General features: G+C 45.6%; 1 protein-coding gene across 5 annotated transcripts in view; it reads right to left on the reverse strand.

The window, feature by feature from the left end:
* Positions 1-302: 302 nt before the first annotated feature.
* The window catches only part of LOC137331230 (traf2 and NCK-interacting protein kinase-like), a 177805-nt gene continuing 157381 nt past the window's right edge, over positions 303-20726 (reverse strand). For all 5 annotated transcript variants that reach the window (XM_067994871.1, XM_067994870.1, XM_067994867.1 and 2 more), the window contains 9 exons: positions 19746-19848; positions 18348-18518; positions 12359-12502; positions 8932-9066; positions 5598-5698; positions 5362-5511; positions 2812-2971; positions 2577-2716; positions 303-736 (listed from right to left, as the gene is read on the reverse strand). In XM_067994871.1, coding sequence (XP_067850972.1) covers positions 653-736; positions 2577-2716; positions 2812-2971; positions 5362-5511; positions 5598-5698; positions 8932-9066; positions 12359-12502; positions 18348-18518; positions 19746-19848 — 1188 coding nt within the window. In that variant the 3' untranslated portion in view covers positions 303-652. The remainder of the gene's footprint in view (positions 737-2576; positions 2717-2811; positions 2972-5361; positions 5512-5597; positions 5699-8931; positions 9067-12358; positions 12503-18347; positions 18519-19745; positions 19849-20726) is intronic.

Here is a 20726-nt window from a genome sequence, read left to right on the forward strand (position 1 = left end):
CAAAAAAAAGAGGAGCCTTTAGACTAAACTAACGACACAACAGTTCTATCAACTTCAGAATTAGTAGTAATTCACCTCTTTAAGGTTTCTTTCCCCCCCCCTCCCCCTCCCTCCCTCCCTCCCTCTTTTTACGGCTAAACCCTCTCGTCCAGTGTCAGAATTCTCAATGTCCCGTCGCTCCCAATGTTTACAAGGAACCCGCGGAGAAAAGTAAAATAAAACACGTTTGGATTAATTCGCCCGCAGACGCCCTCCTCCCCATCCCCATCCCCTCCTCCCCATCCCCATCCCATCCCCTCCCACCAGAATCGGTCCCGGATCGGGAGCAGCCACCCTCCCTCTCCACTCAGTCCTGGTCCGGCTGTGAACCAACACAATCCTCGGCGGGTCCCGACCCTCACAGCCGCTCCTGTTGGCGAGCGTTTCCCTTTGGAGACAGAGCCACACCCACAATGTTTACCGGGGGAAAACAAAATAATAATAATAATCACCACCTCAAGAGACGCGGCACAGGCTTTGTTATATTGCATTAGTCCTTTTAAATCTCTAACGTCCCAGGCATTTTCCTTTATAAAGGTTAGAATTCTCTCTCAGTCGTCGACGCCCTTCGTGCCAGTGCGAGTTTGAAGAGGAATTGCTTGCTGCACACCGGTTACCAGTTCATCATCGAGTTTCTGTTCAGCGTCATGAAGAAAACTTGGCTGCTCCCCCCAGAACGCACGGACGCAAAGAAGACCTGGAAAAATAAAAGGGCCAACGGAGGGTGAGCAATCGAGATACAGTGTCAGCAGAAGTGCCAGGGGAGAGGGTGATGGGAGTGAGTTACAGGCTGGAATCTAATCGAGGGGTTTATATATAGAATAACAGATACCCAGGAGTGAGTTACAGGCTGGAATCTAATCGAGGGGTTTATATCTCGAGTAACAGATACCCGGGAGTGAGTTACAGGCTGGAATCTAATCGAGGGGTTTATATATAGAATAACAGATACCCAGGAGTGAGTTACAGGCTGGAATCTAATCGAGGGGTTTATATCTCGAGTAACAGATACCCGGGAGTGAGTTACAGACTGGAATCTAATCGAGGGGTTTATATATAGAATAACAGATACCCAGGAGTGAGTTACAGACTGGAATCTAATCGAGGGGTTCGGGGGGGTTTATATATAGAATAACAGATACCCAGGAGTGAGTTACAGACTGGAATCTAATCGAGGGGGTTTATATATAGAATAACAGATACCCAGGAGTGAGTTACAGACTGGAATCTAATCGAGGGGTTTATATATAGAATAACAGATACCCGGGAGTGAGTTACAGACTGGAATCTAATCGAGGGGTTTATATATGGAATAACAGATACCCGGGAGTGAGTTACAGGCTGGAATCTAATCGAGGGGTTCGGGGGGGTTTATATATAGAATAACAGATACCCAGGAGTGAGTTACAGGCTGGAATCTAATCGAGGGGTTTATATATAGAATAACAGATACCCAGGAGTGAGTTACAGACTGGAATCTAATCGAGGGGTTCGGGGGGGTTTATATATAGAATAACAGATACCCAGGAGTGAGTTACAGACTGGAATCTAATCGAGGGGTTCGGGGGGGTTTATATATAGAATAACAGATACCCAGGAGTGAGTTACAGGCTGGAATCTAATCGAGGGGTTTATATATAGAATAACAGATACCCAGGAGTGAGTTACAGACTGGAATCTAATCGAGGGGTTCGGGGGGGGTTTATATATAGAATAACAGATACCCAGGAGTGAGTTACAGACTGGAATCTAATCGAGGGGTTCGGGGGGGTTTATATATAGAATAACAGATACCCGGGAGTGAGTTACAGGCTGGAATCTAATCGAGGGGTTCAGGGGGGTTTATATATAGAATAACAGATACCCGGGAGTGAGTTACAGGCTGGAATCTAATCGAGGGGTTCAGGGGGGTTTATATATGGAATAACAGATACCCAGGAGTGAGTTACAGGCTGGAATCTAATCGAGGGGTTCGGGGGGGTTTATATATAGAATAACAGATACCCGGGGAGTGAGTTACAGGCTGGAATCTAATCGAGGGGTTCGGGGGGGTTTATATATGGAATAACAGATACCCAGGAGTGAGTTACAGGCTGGAATCTAATCGAGGGGTTCGGGGGGGTTTATATATAGAATAACAGATACCCGGGAGTGAGTTACAGGCTGGAATCTAATCGAGGGGTTCAGGGGGGTTCATATATAGAATAACAGATACCCGGGGAGTGAGTTACAGACTGGAATCTAATCGAGGGGTTCGGGGGGGTTTATATATAGAATAACAGATACCCGGGAGTGAGTTACAGGCTGGAATCTAATCGAGGGGTTCGGGGGGGGGGTTTATATATAGAATAACAGATACCCAGGAGTGAGTTACAGGCTGGAATCGGGACTTCCCTTGTTCAGCTCCACACCCAATGGTGAATAAACTCACTGTTATCAGGGGAATCGGACCCTGGAGTTTTAACTGATTCATTCACTTGCGCTTTTACCCCAAGGTCAATGAGCCCCAAGTTTAATTTTGGAAAGAAGCTCCTTACCTTGTCGTTCCGCTCGCAAAGAAATTTCAAGCGTTGAGCTCTCTTGTGCATGAAAACACCGTCGAGATGCCCCGTCTCCACTGATCGAATCTCAATGGCCTTCTCTCCCCAGCCCATGATCTGACTGGAATGGATGTATGCTGTGGGGATCAACCAGAGGCTACATTACCCAGCTCACTTTCACCGAGGGACGGGAAAATAATTGGTAGAAGAAGTGAGCTTTCTCCGTCCTTACCGACAGACGTGGGCATCTCGCCCCACTGCAGTACGATGTCCTTGGTGATTCGCCCGTAAGTATTGACGTAAACCCCCTCATCCTCGTAACAGAGCAGCATTTCCATCCCGTCCGTTTTGGGGAGAATGATGAGAGCGTGAGGTGTGATGTTGCCCTGAATCTGGTTTTAAAAGTTTCAACAAAAAAAAAAGATAATTAACGACAAGAAAAAAAAGTTGGAGAGAAAGAAAGAACTTGCATTCATATAGCACCTGTCACGACCTCAGAACGTCCCAAAGCGCTCTACAGCCAATGAAGTACTTTTTGAAGTACATAAGAGATAGGAGCAGGAGTAGGCCATACAGCCCTTCGAGCATAAGATCAAGGCTGATCTTTGACCTCAACTCCACTTTCCCGCCCTCTCCCCATATCCCTTGATGTCCAAAAATCTATCAATCTCAGCCTTGAATATAGAATCATAGAAGTTTACAACATAGAAACAGGCCCTTCGGCCCAACATGTCCATGTCGCCCAGTTTATACCACTAAGCTAGTCCCAATTGCCTGCACTTGGCCCATATCCCTCTATACCCATCTCACCTATGTAACTGTCCAAATGCTTTTTAAAAGACAAAATTGTACCCGCCTCTACTACTGCCTCTGGCAGCTCGTTCCAGACACTCACCACCCTTTGAGTGAAAAAATTGCCCCTCTGGACCCTTTTGTATCTCTCCCCTCTCACCTTAAATCTATGCCCCCTCGTTATAGACTCCCCTACCTTTGGGAAAAGATTTTGACTATCTACCTTATCTATGCCCCTCATTATTTTATAGACTTCTATAAGATCACCCTCAACGACTGAGCATCCACAGCCCTCTGGGGTAGAGAATTCCAAAGATTCACAACCCTCTGAATGAAGACATTTTTCCTCATCTCGGTCCTAAATGGCCGACCTCTTACCTTGAGACTATGCTCCCTAGTTCTAGATTCTCCAGCCATGGGAAACAGCTTCTCAGCATCTACCCTGTCAAGGCATCGGCATTTTGTAATGTGGGAAACACAGCAAGCTCCCGCAAACAGCAATGAGAAAATGACCAGATAATCTGTTTTAGTGATGCTGGTTGAGGGATAAATATTGGCCAGGATACCGTGGGATCTTTTCTGTCCACCTGAAAGGGCAGACGGGTCCTCGGTTTAACGTCGCATCCGAAAGACGGCACCTCCGACAGTGCAGCACTCCCTCAGTACTGCACTGGGAGTGTCAGCCTGGATTATGGGGCTCAAGTCTCTGGAGTGGGACCTGAACCCATGACCTTCTAATTCGGAGGCGAGAGTGCTACTCACTGAACCATGGCTCATACAGCTGTAGCAACAATAATAATTTATTTTTTCGTTTTTTCAGGGTGTAGCTCAGCAGTGTTGCTCACTTGTGAGAGAAGAATGAATGAAATGAGAGATGGTGAGAGAAGCCTTGATACTTTTTTATAATCTGTATTCAAGATGTGGGCGATCGTTGGCAAGGCAGCATTTATTGGCCATCCCTAGTTGCCCCGGCAACTGAGTGGTTTGCTGGGCCAATTCAGACGGCATTGAGAGTCAACCACATTAGTGTGGGACTGGAGTCACATATAGGCCCAGACCGGGTAAGGACGGCAGGTTTCCTCCCCTAAAGGGAACCAGTTGGATTTTACAACAATCCGACAGCTTCATGGTGACGTTTACTGATACCAGATTTTTTTAAAAACTGAGTTCAAATTCTCAAACTACCATGGTGGGATTTGAAATCACGTTGTCTGGATGATTAGTCCAGGCCTCGGGAGTAACATGATCACTACACTACCATACCCATGCTCTATAGGGGCAGAACTGACAGATTTGAGCTCCAAAGAGTTAAGAGTCGCTGAGAAGAAATGAAGAGGGGATGAGTGAAGATGACAAGCTTGTTGGAGGAGCTTTGATACTGGGGGAGAGGTGAGACATTCATTTGAGATCCAAAACCATGATGGGTATTTGCAAGGATGGTTTTTATGACCCATCCCATTGCCTGGTTTTGGTTTGTAACTCATGGGTGGAGAGACTGGAGAAGCTGGGGCTGTTCTCCTTAGAGCAGAGAAGGTTAAGGGGAGATTTAATAGAGGTGTTCAAAATCTTGAAGGGTTTTGATAGAGTAAATAAGGAGAAACTGTTCCCACTGGTGGAGGGTCGGTAACCAGAGGACACAGATTTAAGGTAATTGGCAGAGGGGAGATGAGGAGAATGTTTTTTTACACAGCGAGTTGTTATGATCTGGAATGCGTTGCCTGAAAGGGCGGTGGAAGCAGATTCAATTGTAACTTTCAAAAGGGAATTGGATAAATACCTAAAAAGGAAAAATTGGCAGGGCTATGGGGAATTGAATAGCTCTTTCACAGAGCTGGCACAGGCACGATGGGCCGAATGGCCTCTTTCTGTGCTGCATGATTCTAAGCCACTACAACACAAACTTGTACTTGACATTGAAGGTTTCCACATCACTTGATGCAAGGAATAGGTCAGAAGACTTGCCTATCCCGCTTACATTAATTACACTTACATGTGACGGTATATAAATGTCATAGACATTTCCTGAATCGACATCAATCACGTGGAAACCAGTGTTAGATCCATAGATGACCTTTAACCTTTGCCCCTCCTCCACCGTCAGGTCAACCAATAACGGCCTGTGCTGCAGATCTGCAAAAGACTGTCGTGAGAGAACCTCGTTATTTTAAACGGTCGATGAAAGTTTTGCCAAAAAACAAGAGAGACCTTGGTTTGTCACATTTGTACCTTGAAGGCCATGAACTTGTGATAAGGTTTCGGAGCCCATGCATAAATCTCCACCGCGTTCTTCAAAGCAATCACGAGAAACTTAATCCTCTCGTATTTAACTGTAAGTAGGAAGGAAACAGTAGCGTTGAATGATAGAATCATAGAATGATACCGCACAGCAGGAGGCCATTCGACCCATCGTGTCTGTGCCGGCTCTCTGAAAGAGTTATCCAATTAGTCCCACTCCCCTGCTCTTTCCCCATAACCCTGCAAATTTTTCCTCTTCAAGTATTTATCCAATTCCCTTGCTCAATTGTTAACTTTAAATCTGAGATTGATAGATTTTTGTATTAGGGATGTGGGGCTAAGGCGGGTATATGGAGTTAGGTCACAGATCAGCCATGGGCTCATTGAATGGTAGAACAGGCTCAAGGAGCTACATGGCCTACTCCTGTTCCTATGTTCCTTTTGAAAGTTATTATTGAATCTGCTTCCACTGCCCTTTCAGGCAGCGCATTCCAGATCGTAACAACTCGCTGTGTAAAAAATATTCTCCTCATCTCTCCTCTGGTTATTTTGCCAATTACCTTAAACATGTGACCTCTGGTTACCGACCCTCCCGCCACTGGAAACAGTTAAAGAAGTGAGAAGGTGTTTCCTGTGGGGCCCACAACAATTAAAAAGGCGTTATTGCCACTATGATATCATTGGGCAAGATTTGTATAATGCCCAGTCTCATATAATCAGCATTCACTCTATGGGAACATAGGAACAGGAGGAGGCCATTCAGCCCCTCGAGCCTGTTCCACCATTCAATTAGATCATGGCTGATCCGCCTTAATACCCTTCCCCAACAAAAATCGATCAATCTCAGTTTTGAAATTTTCAATTGACCCCCGGCCTCAACAGCTTTTTGGGGGAGAGATTCCAGATTTCCACTCCCCTTTGTGTGAAGAAATGCTTCCTGACATCACCCCTGAACGGCCTGGCTCTAATTTTAAGGTCATGCCCCTTGTTCTGGACTCCCCCCACCAGAGGAAATAGTCTCTCTCTATCTACCCTATCAAATCCTTTAATCATCTTAAAACACCTCGATTAGATCACCCCTTATACTCGAGGGAATACAAGCCGAGTCTATGCAACCCATCCTCATTATTTAACCCTTTTATCCCCGGTATCATTCTGGTGAATCTGCGCTGCACCCCCGCAGCCCAGTCCTACATTATAGCACCCACTGTCACAGTCCATATAACAGCCCCGATTCTACACCACACAGTCCCAACTCAGCAACACCCACTGTGCAAAACACAGCCCTCCATTGTGTTACACACCAGCCCGCACATCGATCCAACACAGTGTTGTCCAAAAAGTTATCCACCAGCCACATGTGACTAATTGGGAATCCAGATGTGGCTAATTGCATTCCTCATCAGTAAATAAAAAATGAGGAATAGATACAGTCGTTGGTCGTGTGATCTCAATACTCATTCGCACGGTATTTACATGTGAACTTTAACCTTTTTGTGTGTTTGTTGGTTAAATGGTAAGAGGAAAGGCAGAGTGAGAGAGTGTTTTTTTGATCATTGTGAGTGCTTTACTGCCTTGGTCACTGAATGGTGGGAGATTACATAGAATGTACAGCACAGAAACAGGTCATTCGGCCCACGACCATGCTGGTGTTTGTGCTCCACACGAGACTCCTCCCTCCTACTTCATCCAACCCTATCAGCATCTCCTTCTATTCCGTTCTCCCTCATGTGTTTATCCAGCTTCCCCTTAAATGTATCTATGATATTCGCCTCAACTACTCCTTGTGGGAGCGAGTTCCACATTCTCACCACTCTCTGGGTAAAGAAGTTTCTCCTGAATTCCCTATTGGATTTATTACTGACTATCTTATATTGATGACCTCTAGTTCTGGTCTCCCCCACAAGTGGAAACATCTTCTCTACGTCTACCCTATCAAACCTTTTCATAATCTTAAAGACCTCTATCAGGTCACCCCTCAGTCTTCTCTTTTCTAGAGAAAAGAGCCCCAGCCTGTTCAATCTTTCCTGATAGCTATAACCTCTCAGTTCTGGTATAATCCCAGTAGATCTTTTTTGCACCTTCTCCAGTGCCTCCATATCCTTTTGATAATATGGAGACCAGAACTGTTCACAGTGCTCCAAGTGTGGTCTAACCAAGGTCCTATACAAGTTTAACATAACTTTTCAGCTTTTCAATTCTATCCCTTTAGAAATTAACTCGTGCTTGGTTTGCTTTTTTACGGCCTTATTAACCTGTGTCGCCTCTTTCAGTGATTTGTGTATCCGTACCCCCAGATCCCTTTGCTCCTCTCCCCCATTTAGACTCTTATTATCCAAGCAGTATGTGGCCTCCTTATTCTTCCTACCAAAATGCACCACCTCACACTTATCTATATTGATATTCATTTGCCATTTACACGCCCATTCTGCACGTTTATTAATATCTTCCTTTATTTTGTCGCAGTCCTCCGCTGTATTAACTATACCCCCCAATTTGGTGTTGTCCGCAAATTTTGAAATTGTACTTCCGATTTCCGAGTCCAAATCGTTTATGCAAATTGTGAACAACAGTGGTCCCAGCACCGATCCCTGTGGAACACCACTTCCCACCTTTTGCCAGTCTGAGTAACTACATTTAACCCCTACTCTCTGTTTTCTATTTTGTAGCCAGCTTGCTATCCATTCTGCTAGTTGTCCCCTAATGTTCGTTTAGTAAATATCCACATATGAAATACATTTACTTGTATTGTGTGTGAGGCGTTTTCTACTAAAATTGTACCTGTGGCTAAATCAGTGTCGCTGTAGCCTCACCTGCAACTGGTCAGTGATTTCTGTTGGACAACACTGCTCTACATAAGCTTAGGTCTGGTGCAAAGGTGAACGCTCAGTCATTAGAACATGTGCCTTGATGGCTCCACGCGGTCATCCAGGGAGTAGCTGTGGCTCACAGGCCAGGGAGGTCCCAGATTTGATCCATGGTCTGTGCTGAGCGAGATTACCTCAGCCAGGGCAGCAGTGGGAGTGATGGAATACACTCAGTGCCCCAGGTTAGCAAATGAAGAAAATCAGTCAGGGTTCCCACTCCCGAAGGCCATCCATGATGGACTTGTTCCCGGGTCAACGATGGGTCGTGGGTGGTTGACCGCCATATGCGGCGAGAATCTTTCTCCTTTTTTGGCCATAATTCAGTGATCGATCCTTTCCATGTCTATTGGTACTGTGCAGATACAGGTAAAGGACAGTGCGATTCACTAACATCCCATCAAGGAACACAATGGCAAGCAGCGCAACTCAAATCTTACCCACTTTGCAATGTTACGTACCCACTTTGTAATGTACACATCCCTCCAAGTCCCCAACTGTGGTCCAGCCCTGCTTCTTTTCCACCTCAGGGTCATTGTGCAATATCCTATTCTTCAGCCAGGAGAGGTAGTACACGCGCAATTTATTCTTCTTACCTGTTCAGTGGGGTAAATTTATCAAAATTAATATACCTTCCCACAGCACCCAATCACTGTCCATCTCAACGGGTTGCTAGGGTTTGAAAAGATGAGAGAAAGTAAGGTTGCTTCGTAACTGAAAGTCGTGAAGAGCCAACTGACAGAAGAAGACAACAGCGGAGGCTTGACGCCGGCCTTCACAATAATAAAAAGTACGGGGGCTATTTAACTCGGATGGTGGGCACAGATCTCATGAACACAACTACAAAATTCACAAGCCTTGAGCTGGACCTGCATTGGCTCCTGGTCAGGCAACGCCTCAATTGTAAAATTTTCATCCTTGTGTTCAGATCCCTCCATGGCCTCACCCCTGCCTATCTCTGTAACCTCCTCCAGTCCTACAACCCTCCGAGATCTCTGTGCTTCTCCGATTCTGGCCTCTTGCGCATCCCCGATTTTCATCGCTCAACCATTGGCGTCCGTGCCTTCAGCTGCCTAGGCCCTGAGCTTTGGAATTCCCTCCTTAAACCTCTCTGCCTCTCCACCTCTCTCTCCTCCTTTAAGATGCTCCTTAAAACCTACCTCTTTGACCAAGCTTTTGATCATCTGTCCTAATATCTCTACATGTGGCTCGGTGTCAAATTTTGTTTGATAATCGCTCCTGTGAAGTGCCTTGGGACGTTTTACTACGTTAACGGTGCTATATAAATGCAAGTTGTTGTTGTTGGGGGGGTTTGGGTACCCCCCCCAGGTTGAGGTTGTCATGCATGGACTATGGAAGAAAGGGGCTTGATGGGCCGAATGGCCTTTGCTCAGTCCAGGCTTATGTTCCCCTTTTAAGAGCAAATTGTACACCATTGCCCTTTTAACCATTTGCAGCCGATTGTCCAAAAATGGAAGAGTAGGATTAGGACTCAGAGTAACTCCGACCCTTCAAGATCTAAAAACAAAAGTGACAATGATGGTCCAGGAAGGGGACCCCATATTTTTCTCCTAACATGTGCCTTCTACCCAGAAAAGCTGGATTTTTTTTTAGGCTGTTAAAAAGCATATGGGATCCTGGGCTTTACAAATAGAGGCATAGAGTACAAGTGTAAGGACGTTATTGCTAAACCTTTATAAATCACTGGTAAGGCCTCAACTGGAGTATTGTGTCCAATTCTGGGCAGCACACTTTAGGAAGGATGTCAAGGCCTTGGAGAGGGTGCAGAGGAGATTTACTAAAATGGTACCAGGGATGAGGGACTTCAGTCATGTGGAGAGACTGGAGAAGCTGGGATCGAAAATCATAATGGGTATTTGCAAGGATGGTTTTCATGACCCATCCCATTGCCTGGCTTTGGTTTGTAACTCATGGGCAGAGAGATTGGAGAAGCTGGGATTGTTCTCCTTGGAGCAGAGAAGGTTAAAGAGAGATTTAATAGAGGGGTTCAAAATCATGAGGAGTTTTGATACAGTAAATAGGGAGAAACTGTTTCCACTGGCAGGTGGGTCAGTAACCAAAGAATTTGCAAAAATGATTAGGGGGAGATGAGGTTATTTTTTTTTTACGCAGCGAGTTGTTGTGATCTGGAATGCGCTGCCTGAAAGGGCGGTGGAAGCAGATTCAATAGTAACTTTCAAAAGGGAATTGGATAAATACTTGAAAAGGAAAAAATTTGCAGGGCTATGGGGTAAGAGCAGGGGGAGTGGGACTAATTGGATAGCTCTTTCAAAGAGCCGGTACAGGCACGATGGGCCGAATGGCCTCCTTCTGTGCTGTAAGGTTCTATGCTTCTATGCTTTAAGCTTGTGTGAAGAATACCAAAAATATGGCAAATGTGTTTACAATATAAAAAGAATAGCACACAGGTCAAACAAGGCACTGAAACAGAAAGTTGGATTAGACTCAAACCGTCAACGTTTAAACTCGAACTGTTGAACCTTAACCTTTCATAAGAACATAAGAACATAAGAAATTGGAGCAGGAGTAGGCCAATCGGCCCCTCGAGCCTGCTCCGCCATTCAATAAGATCATGGCTGATCTGATCCCAACCACAAATCTAAAGAACACAAGAAGTCGGAGCAGGACCCGGCCACATAGCCCCTGGGCCCTCTCCGCCACCCACAGGGCATTGACCGATCCGAACTCAGCTTCATGTCCAATTTCCTGCCCGCTCCCCATAACCCCTAATTCCCTTTACTTCTAGGAAACTGTCTATTTCTGTTTTAAATTTATCTAATGATGTAGCTTCCACAGCTTCCTGGGGCAGCAAATTCCACAGACCTACCACCCTCTGAGTGAAGAAGTTTCTCCTCATCTCAGTTTTGAAAGAGCAGCCCCTTATTCTAAGATTATGCCCCCTAGTTCTAGTTTCACCCATCTTTGGGAACATCCTTACTGCATCCACCCGATCAAGACCCTTCACAATCTTATATGTTTCAATAAGATCGCCTCTCATTCTTCTGAACTCCAATGAGTAGAGTCCCAATCTACTCAACCTCTCCTCATATGTCCGCCCCCTCATCCCCGGGATTAACCGAGTGAACCTTCTTTGTACTGCCTCGAGAGCAAGTATGTCTTTTCTTAAGTATGGACACCAAAACTGTATGCAGTATTCCAGGTGCGGTCTCACCAATACCTTATATAACTGCAGCAATACCTCCCTGTTTTTATATTCTATCCCCCTAGCAATAAAAGCCAACATTCCGTTGGCTTTCTTGATCACCTGCTGCACCTGCATACCAACTTTTTGATTTTCTTGCACTAGGACCCCCAGATCCCTTTGTACTGCAGTACTTTCCAGTCTCTCGCCATTAAGAAAATAACTTGCTCTCTGATTTTTCCTGCCAAAGTGCATAACCTCACATTTTCCAATATTATATTGCATCTGCCAAATCTCCGCCCACTCACCCAGCCTGTCTATATCCCCTTGCAGGTTTTTTATGTCCTCCTCACTCTCTACTTTCCCTCCCATCTTTGTATCATCTGCAAATTTTGATATGTTGCACTCGGTCCCCTCCTCCAAATCGTTAATATAGATTGTAAAGAGTTGGGGACCCAGCACCGACCCCTGTGGAACACCACTGGTTACTGGTTGCCAGTCCGAAAATGAACCATTTATCCCAACTCTCTGCTTCCTGTTCGATAACCAATCCTCCACCCATGCCAGAATATTACCCCCAATCCCGTGATTTTTTATCTTAAGTAATAATCTTTTATGTGGCACCTTGTCGAATGCCTTCGTTCACTCACGCGTTCTCCCTTGCTCTTTACTGCTGACTGACCTGCGCAGTGTACGTATATGAAAGCTCTAAACTAGGTCCTTACCAGATATAGTTACTAGGATGTTGAGACCCTCCAGCACATCCATCTGATGGAACCGTCTCCGATTGATCAGGTTGTAAACCTTTCCTTGGCCGCTTCTATCCAGTAACATTAAACCGTTTTCCGTGCCCACCAGTAGGTTAACACCTAGAAGGCAACAAACATCAAAAGGAGGGAGATTATGGGAAGCTTCCAATAGTCATCAGCATCAGAGTAAGAGATTGGCACCCAGGACAAGAAGGTTGGCAACGTCTTTTGAAGATACGACTTCCTACCGACTTTACCCAACCAGATCTTTCCTTGGCCGGGGGAGCCAAACATCGATGGTCTCCTGGACTCTGCTTCCTCACTGGGAACTGATTCTTAGTCCCCTTTTATTATAATGCCTGTATTTCATACATCACCTCATGTTGAAACATTTCAAAGGAGCTCCACACCAGAAATTAAAGTCCAAAGACAGTTCTTTACTTAACTTGAGGCAAAATCAGCAGCAATGTTTTTTGACAAAAAAGCAATGAGATGAATGGGCTCTTCATTCATTTTATTTTTGGTGGTGGTTAGTTGAGGATACGATGGTGTAGTTGTTTTGTGATTGGACTAGTAATCCAGAGAACACGAGTTCAAATCCCACCGTGGACAGTTTGAGAATTTGAGTTCACCTCCCCTCAGACCCCTTTGATATTTTAGACCCTAATAATTCATAGACTGTAAAGTGGAACTCTTAATAATGAAGATTATTGGACTAATAATCCAGAGAGCATTAGTTCAAATCCCACCATGGCAGTTTGAAAATTTGAGTTCAGTTTTTCAAAAAAAAAAATTGGAAATAAAAAGCTGGTAGCAGTGAAAGTGACTCGTAGCTCGCAGTGGAGAGTCAGACCTGCTCACACTCAAGCAAACAGGCTTGAAGACTTGTGTTTATAGACACAGTCACATCACAAGCGAGCGGGGGTTGGATATGGCGCACACAGACACGGACATACACACGCGCAATGGCATCTGAGCTCTTCTAAGAGGGAGACAGCGTCACTGCGCAATATCATTGAGAAGGAACCAGAGTTGCCCAATGTGTGTAGCAATCATGAGATGGCGCTATTCAATACAGATGTGAGGTAGACCATTACTGTACCGTCTGGGAATGTGTAACGATAGCATGGGCAACTAACCTCTGCTAAAAGAACAAGCCACCCTATACTGCTACAAAAGCACTGTGTAACATCGTCTAACATCCTGGCATAGGAAGAGCTGGCCAGCAAGAGTTAGAATGATTGGAAGATTGGGCTATGCCTCCCCGTGCCCATAAAGTTCGCTGCCTTTAAGGCACCAAAATGAAATTAATCTAAAAGTCACCCAGTCCAGTTTCCAGAGAACGAGCCCACCTGAACCAGAAACTGCTCGGGCCCATTGATGCCATGTGACAGCGATGATTCGATGCCATCGAGACTTGCTCCATTGGCCGCCCGATGGTTCAACCACCTGAGCCAGACTGAGCAGAGAGGCCGCACGACCCACCCCGGCCTGTGCAACATCTACTGATCTCAGCACGAGCGGACTCAGCAGCCCAAGTTAGGGGGGCGAGGGGCGAGGGGCAAGCCCGTTAGGGTTCTCACTCCTGATCCTTATTCAGCGACCCCTGCTAAAATGAAGTGCAGGAATGGGCGTCCAGGTGAGGAGCAGAGCGGGTATGGATGTCGTGTTGTCCCCCATGGTCCAATAGCCCTGCCGACGCTTACTGTCGGAAGCTTGAACATATGAACATAGGAACAGGAGTCGGCCATTCAGCCCCTCGTGCCTGCTCTGCCCTTTGATAAGATCATGGCTGATCTGTGATCTAACTCCATATACCTGCCTGTGGCCCATATCCCTTAATACCTTTGATTGCCAAAAAGCTATCTACCTCAGATTTAAATTTAGCAATTGAGCTAGTATCAATTGCCATTTGCGGAAGAGAGTTCCAAACTTCTACCACCCTTTGTGTGTAGAAATGTTTTCTAATCTCACTCCTGAAAGGTCTGGCTCTAATTTTTAGACTGTGCCCCCTACTCCTAGAATCCCCAACCAGAGGAAATAGTTTCTCTCTATCCAACCTATCTGTTCCCCTTAAAATCTTATAAACTTCGATCAGATCACCCCTTAACCTTCGAAACCCCAGAGAATACAACCCAATTTGTGTAATCTCTCCTCGTAACTTAACCCTTGAAGTCCGGGTATCATTCCAGTAAACCTACGCTGCACTCCCTCCAAGGCCAATATGTCCTTCCGAAGGTGCGGTGCCCAGAACTGCTCACAGTACTCCAGGTGCGGTCTAACCAGGGTTTTGTATAGCTGCAGCTTAACTTCTGCCCCCTTGTACTCCAGTCCTCTAGATATAAAGGCCAGCATTCCATTAGCCTTATTGATTATTTTCTGCATCTGTTCATGACACTTCAATGATCTATGTACCTGAACCCCTAGGTCCCTTTGGACATCCACTGTTTTTAACTTTTTACCATTTAGAAAGTACCCTGTTCTATCCTTTTTTGATCCAAAGTGAATGACCTCACATTTGTCTACATTGAATTCCATTTGCCACAGTTTTGCCCATTCACCTAATCTATCAATATCGCTTTGTAATTTTATGTTTTCATCGACACTGCTTACAATGCCACCAATCTTTGTGTCATCGGCAAACTTAGATATGAGACTTTCTATGCCTTCATCTAAGTCGTTAATAAATATTGTGAATAATTGAGGCCCCAAGACAGATCCCTGCGGGACTCCACTAGTCACATCCTGCCAATGTGAGTACCTACCCATTATCCCTACTCTGTCGTCTTTCGCTCAGCCAACTTCCTAACCAAGTCCGTACTTTTCCCTCAATTCCATGGGCGTCTATCTTAGCTAACAGTCTCTTATGTGGGACCTTATCAAATGCCTTCTGGAAGTCCATATAAATAACATCCATTGACATTCCCCTGTCCACTACTTTAGTCACCTCTTCAAAAAATTCAATCAGGTTTGTCAGGCACGACCTACCTTTCACAAATCCATGCTGGCTCTCTCTGATTAACTGAAAATTCTCGAGGTGTTCAGTCACCCTATCCTTAATTATAGACTCCAGCATTTTCCCACAACAGATGTTAGGCTAACTGGTCGAAAATTCCCTGGTTTCCCTCTCTCTCCTTTCTTAAAAAGCGGAGTGACATGTGCAATTTTCCAATCTAGAGGGACAGTTCCTGAATCAAGAGAACTTTGAAAGATTATAGTTAGGGCATCTGCAATGTGCTCACCTACTTCCTTTAAAACCCTGGGATGGAAACCATCTGGTCCTCTGGATTTGTCACTCTTTAGTGCTATTATTTTCTTCATTACTGTTGCTTTACTTATGTAAATTTTATTGAGTCTCTGTCCCCGATTCAATATTAGTTTTCTTGGAGTTTCCGGCATGCTATCCTCTTTTTCTACTGTAAATACTGACGCAAAGTAATTGTTCAACATGTCTGCCATTTCCCCATTGTCAATGACAATATCCCCACTTTCACTTTTTAAGGGGCCAACACTGCTCCTGCCCACCCTCTTTTTCCTAATGTAACTATAAAAGTTCTTTGTATTGGTTTTGATATCCCTTGCAAGTTTCTTTTCATACTCTCTTTTTGTAGCTCTTACTGTCTGTTCTGTGACCCTTTGTTGATCTTTGTGTCTTTCCCATTGGCCAGGATCTGTGCCATTTTTTGCCTTTTTGTATGCCCTTTCCTTATGTCTTATACTGTCCCTTACCTCTTTAATTGTCCATGGCTGTTTTTTTTGGCAAGTAGTGTTCTTGCCCCTCAGGGGTATAAACCGATTCTGTATCACGTTAAATGTTTCTTTAAACATTTCCCACTGATCATCAGTCGTTTTACCCATTAACAGATTTGCCCAGTTTACTGTGGACAGTCTCTGTCTCATCCCATTGAAGTCGGCCTTACCCAAGTCTAGAATCTTAGCAGCTGATTCACTTTTTTCCCTTTCAAACTCTACATTGAACTCGATTATGTTATGATCGCTATTGGATCGATGTTCGCGCACAGTTAAGCTGTTAACTAAATCTGGTTCATTACTCATTACTAAATCTAGTATGGCTTGCCCCCTTGTTGCCTCCAGGACATACTGCTGTAGAAAACTATCCCGGACACACTCAAGAAATTCACTACCTTTCTGACAGTTGCTAGTCTGCTTTCCCCAATCTATGTGAAGGTTAAAGTCCCCCATTAAGACCACTATGCCTTTCTAACACGCTTGTCTAATCTCTGCATTTATACAAACTAGCACTTCAGAGCTGCTGCCAGGGGTCCTATATACAACTCCCACTATAGTCTTAGATCCTTTCCTATTTCTCAATTCAACCCATAAGGTCTCTGTTGGCTGCTTACCTCTCGTTATATCCTCCTTTATCATTGAAGTGATTTCATCTCTAATCACTAAGGCTACTCCTCCCCCTCTTCCATTTTCCCTATCTCTCCTGTAGACCTTATAACCTGGTATATTTAGTTCCCAATCCTGACCATCCTGCAGACAAGTCTCAGTAATAGCTATCATGTCATACCCTCCAATTTGAATTTGAACCTGTAGTTCATTTAATTTATTCCTTATACTCTGTGCATTTGTATATAGAACTCTTAGTTGGGCCACACACCCTAGCCTGTCCTTCAGCTTTGATGCTGGGTTAATCGCCTTACGCCTTCTAGTTTTCACTATCTGTAGTGTCTAAAGTACACTTTCTTTCTGCTGCTCTACGCTCTTCCCTTTCACTTGTTCTTGAACAAATGTTTGTACTATTTGTATTGTAAATTTCCCCTGGCTCTTCCCCTCTCTTGCTGCTCTCAACTTTACTCCCTTCTGACTCCCCGCTCAGGTTCCCATCCCCCTGCCACTCTAGTTTAAACCTTCCCCAACAGCACTAGCAAACACCCCCGCGAGGACATTGGTCCTGGTCCTGCTCGGGTGTAACCCGTCCCGCTTGTACAGGTCCCACCTTCCCCAGAACCGGTCCCAATGTCCCAGGAATCTAAATCCCTCCCTCCTACACCATCCCTGCAGCCACGCACTCATCCTGTCTATTCTCCTGTTCCTATACTCACTAGCACGTGGCACTGGTAGTAATCCTGAGGTCACTACCTTTGAAGTCCTGCTTTTTAATTTATCTCCTAACTCCTTAAATTCACCTTGCAGGACCTCATCCCTTTTTTTAACCTATGTCATTGGTACCGATATGGACCTCGACTTCTGGCTGTTCACCCTCCCCCTCCAGAATGCCCTGCAGCCGCTCCGTGATATCCTTGACCCTAGCACCAGGGAGGCAACATACCATCCTGGAGTCATGTTTGCGGCCACAGAAACGCCTATCTGTTCCCCTTACAATTGAATCCCCTATCACTATAGCCCTGCCACTCTTCTTCCTCTCCTCCTGTGCAGCAGAGCCACCCGTGGTGCCACGAACTTGGCTCTTGCTGCTTTCCCCTGATAAGCCATCTCCCCCAACAATATCCAAAGCGGTATATCTGTTTGAGAGGGAGATGGCCCTAGGGGACTCCTGCTCTACCTGCCTAGTCCTTTTACTCTGTCTGGCGGTCACCCATTTCCTTTCTGTCTGTGTAATCTTTACCTGTGGTGTGACCACCTCACTGAATGTGCTATCCACGATAATCTCAGCATCGCGGATGCTCCACAGCGAATCCACCCGCAGCTCCAGCTCCAAAATGTGGTTAGCCAGTAGCTGCAGCTGGACACACTTCCTGCACACATGGTCGCCAGGGACACTGGTAGTGTCCATGACTTCGCACATAGTGCAGGAGGAGCATATCACGGGTGCGAGCTCTGCTGCCATGACTCGCCTTAGATTTACACTGGGTTCACCTCTCAGACTCTCCTCCCGCTCTCGGTCTCTCCTTTTATACTGTGAATGACTGCGTTGAGGAGAGGGGAGACAATTGACAAACGGGGGGAAAAGAGTAGATGAGGTTTACAGCTTTACCCCACAATGCGGCACAGAGTATTTCGGAGTTGAAACGCTTCTTATATTTCCGGATCTCCGGGGTGTCGCTGTGAGGCCGGATGTTTGTCGGATTTACGTTCACCACGGAGATTTTCCGAACCTCGTTCAGCTTGGCCTGTTCCTGTCGAAGCATCTCACTGGAGAACATTGCTGGAAAAACACAAGAGCAAAGATCAGTGTAGATCGGTGGACAGGGCGGAGGAATCCAGGTAATTACACTGGAAAACGACCGTAATCCAAACACCCCCACCCCTCTCTATGGTATTGGATTGGCAAAGAAAGAAAGAACTTGCATTTATCTCGTGCCTTTCACCACCTCAGGACGTCCCAAAGTACTTTACAATGAAGTACTTTTGTAATTTGGTCACTGTTGTAATGTAGGAAATGCAGCAGCCAACTTGCGCACAGCAAGATCCCACAGTCAGCAATGTGATAATGACCAGGTAATCTGATTTTTAGTGATGTTAGTTGAGGGATAAATATTGGCCCAGGACACTGAGGAGAACTCCCCTGCTCTTCTTCAAAATAGTGGCCAAGGGATCTTTTACGTCCACGGGGCCTTGGTTTAACGTCTCATCCGAAAGACAGTGCAGCACTCCCTCAGTACTGGACTGGGAGTGTCGGCCTGGATTTTGCGCTCAAGTCTCTGGAGTGGGACTTGAACCCACGACTGTCTGACTCAGCGGCGAGAGAGTGCGCTACCCACTGAGCCCCGACACCAATTAACCTTCTCTCTGGTGGAGAATGCTTCCTCCAGATTACAGACAAGCAGTAAATTCCCTTTTAATGGGAGAGCAAGGCACTGCCCCATGTTGCTTGGAGGGTTGCTGAGGACGCTTTGCACTTCTTCTCCAGTGGGGGGAGGAGCTCTCTGCTCGTTCTCGGCACCCAGCAAACCCACAAAAGCAAATCAATCTCAACTGCTGTCAGTAGATAAGATCGTCAGGTGGTTCTCGGAGCAAGGCCAAAAAGCCACTGAATTGTTCTGCAATTGCTTGAAATATTCTGATACCAGACTCCACAAGACAAGGGAAAGGAAGGATGGAAGGATGAAAGAAAGCAAGGAAAAGGGGAAAGAGAAAGGGAAAAGGTAGGAACCAAAAGGGGAAGGAAAAGGAAGAGTAAAACGGAAGGAAAAAGGAAAAAAAAGGGTAAAAAGGGGGAAAAAAGGTAAGGAAAGAAAAAAGGAATAAGGAAGGAAGAGAACTTGTATTTACATTGCGTCTTCACAGCCAGTGAAGTACTTTGAAGTGTTGTCACTGTTATAATGTAGATTACATGCTCATGTCTTTGGATTGAGGCTTGAACTCATGACCTTCTGGCAGAGGAAGATCCCATGATCTAGGATTGCCCTTGCTGGCTGCTGTTACATCTTACCTGCTGCCGATGACTCTTCTTCATTGCCACTAGGTGACGTCTGAAATACTCTTGGGTCCACGAATGGGGTGAAGGACGATTTTGTGCCTGTGCCTCGGCCGTACTGCAACACAGAAATGTACCTATTCAGTCCAAGAATTGGATCTTGGTCGAGCAGCAACAGTTTGCAGCCTGCAACAACAACGACTTGCATTTCTATAGCGCCTTTAACGTAGTAAAATGTCCCAAGGCACTTCACAGGAACGATTATCAAATAAAATCTGACATCCAGCCACATATGGAGATATTAGGACAGGTGACCAAAAGCTTGGCCAAAGAGGTAGGTTTTAACCAGCGTCTTAGAGGAAGAGAGAGAGGTAGATTTTAGGGAGCGTTTTAAAGGAGGAGAGAGAGGTAGAGAGGCGGAGAGGTTTAGGGAGGGAATTCCAGAGCTTAAGGCCTAGGCAGCTGAAGGCACGGCCGCCAATGGTGGGGCAATGAAAATCAGGGACGAGCAAGAGGCCAGAATTGGAGGAGCGCAGAGATCTCGGAAGGTTATAGGGCTGGAGGAGGTTAGAGAGATAGGGAGGGGCGAGGCCATGGAGGGATTTGAAAACAAGGCCTACTTCTGCCAACTCTTGCGTGAGGGAGTCTTGTTGGTGTCCAATTTGAAAGACTCACCCAGCAACCTGGCCAATTTAGAACCATTAGACAGGTTGACTTGTAATTCGAGATACATCCAATTACTCGGCAGGCATCTTAGCATCCGTGGCAATATAAGATTCTATGGCAATATCTGAAGGAGCTTAAACCCGTGAGGGTAGATTTTCAACCTGATGCCTGAGTGTAAAACTGGTGTTAAGGACCGTCCGCCCGTTATAGACATCGCCAAGAAACGCTGCGGCCAATTTGCGCACAGCTAAGTCCCACAAACAGCAATAAAATAAATGAACAGATCATCTGGCTTGTTTTTTTTTTAAAATAGGTGTTGGTTGAGGGATA

The sequence above is a fragment of the Heptranchias perlo genome, chromosome 13 (assembly GCF_035084215.1).
Source record: "Heptranchias perlo isolate sHepPer1 chromosome 13, sHepPer1.hap1, whole genome shotgun sequence".
Classification (NCBI taxonomy): Eukaryota; Metazoa; Chordata; class Chondrichthyes; order Hexanchiformes; family Hexanchidae; genus Heptranchias; species Heptranchias perlo.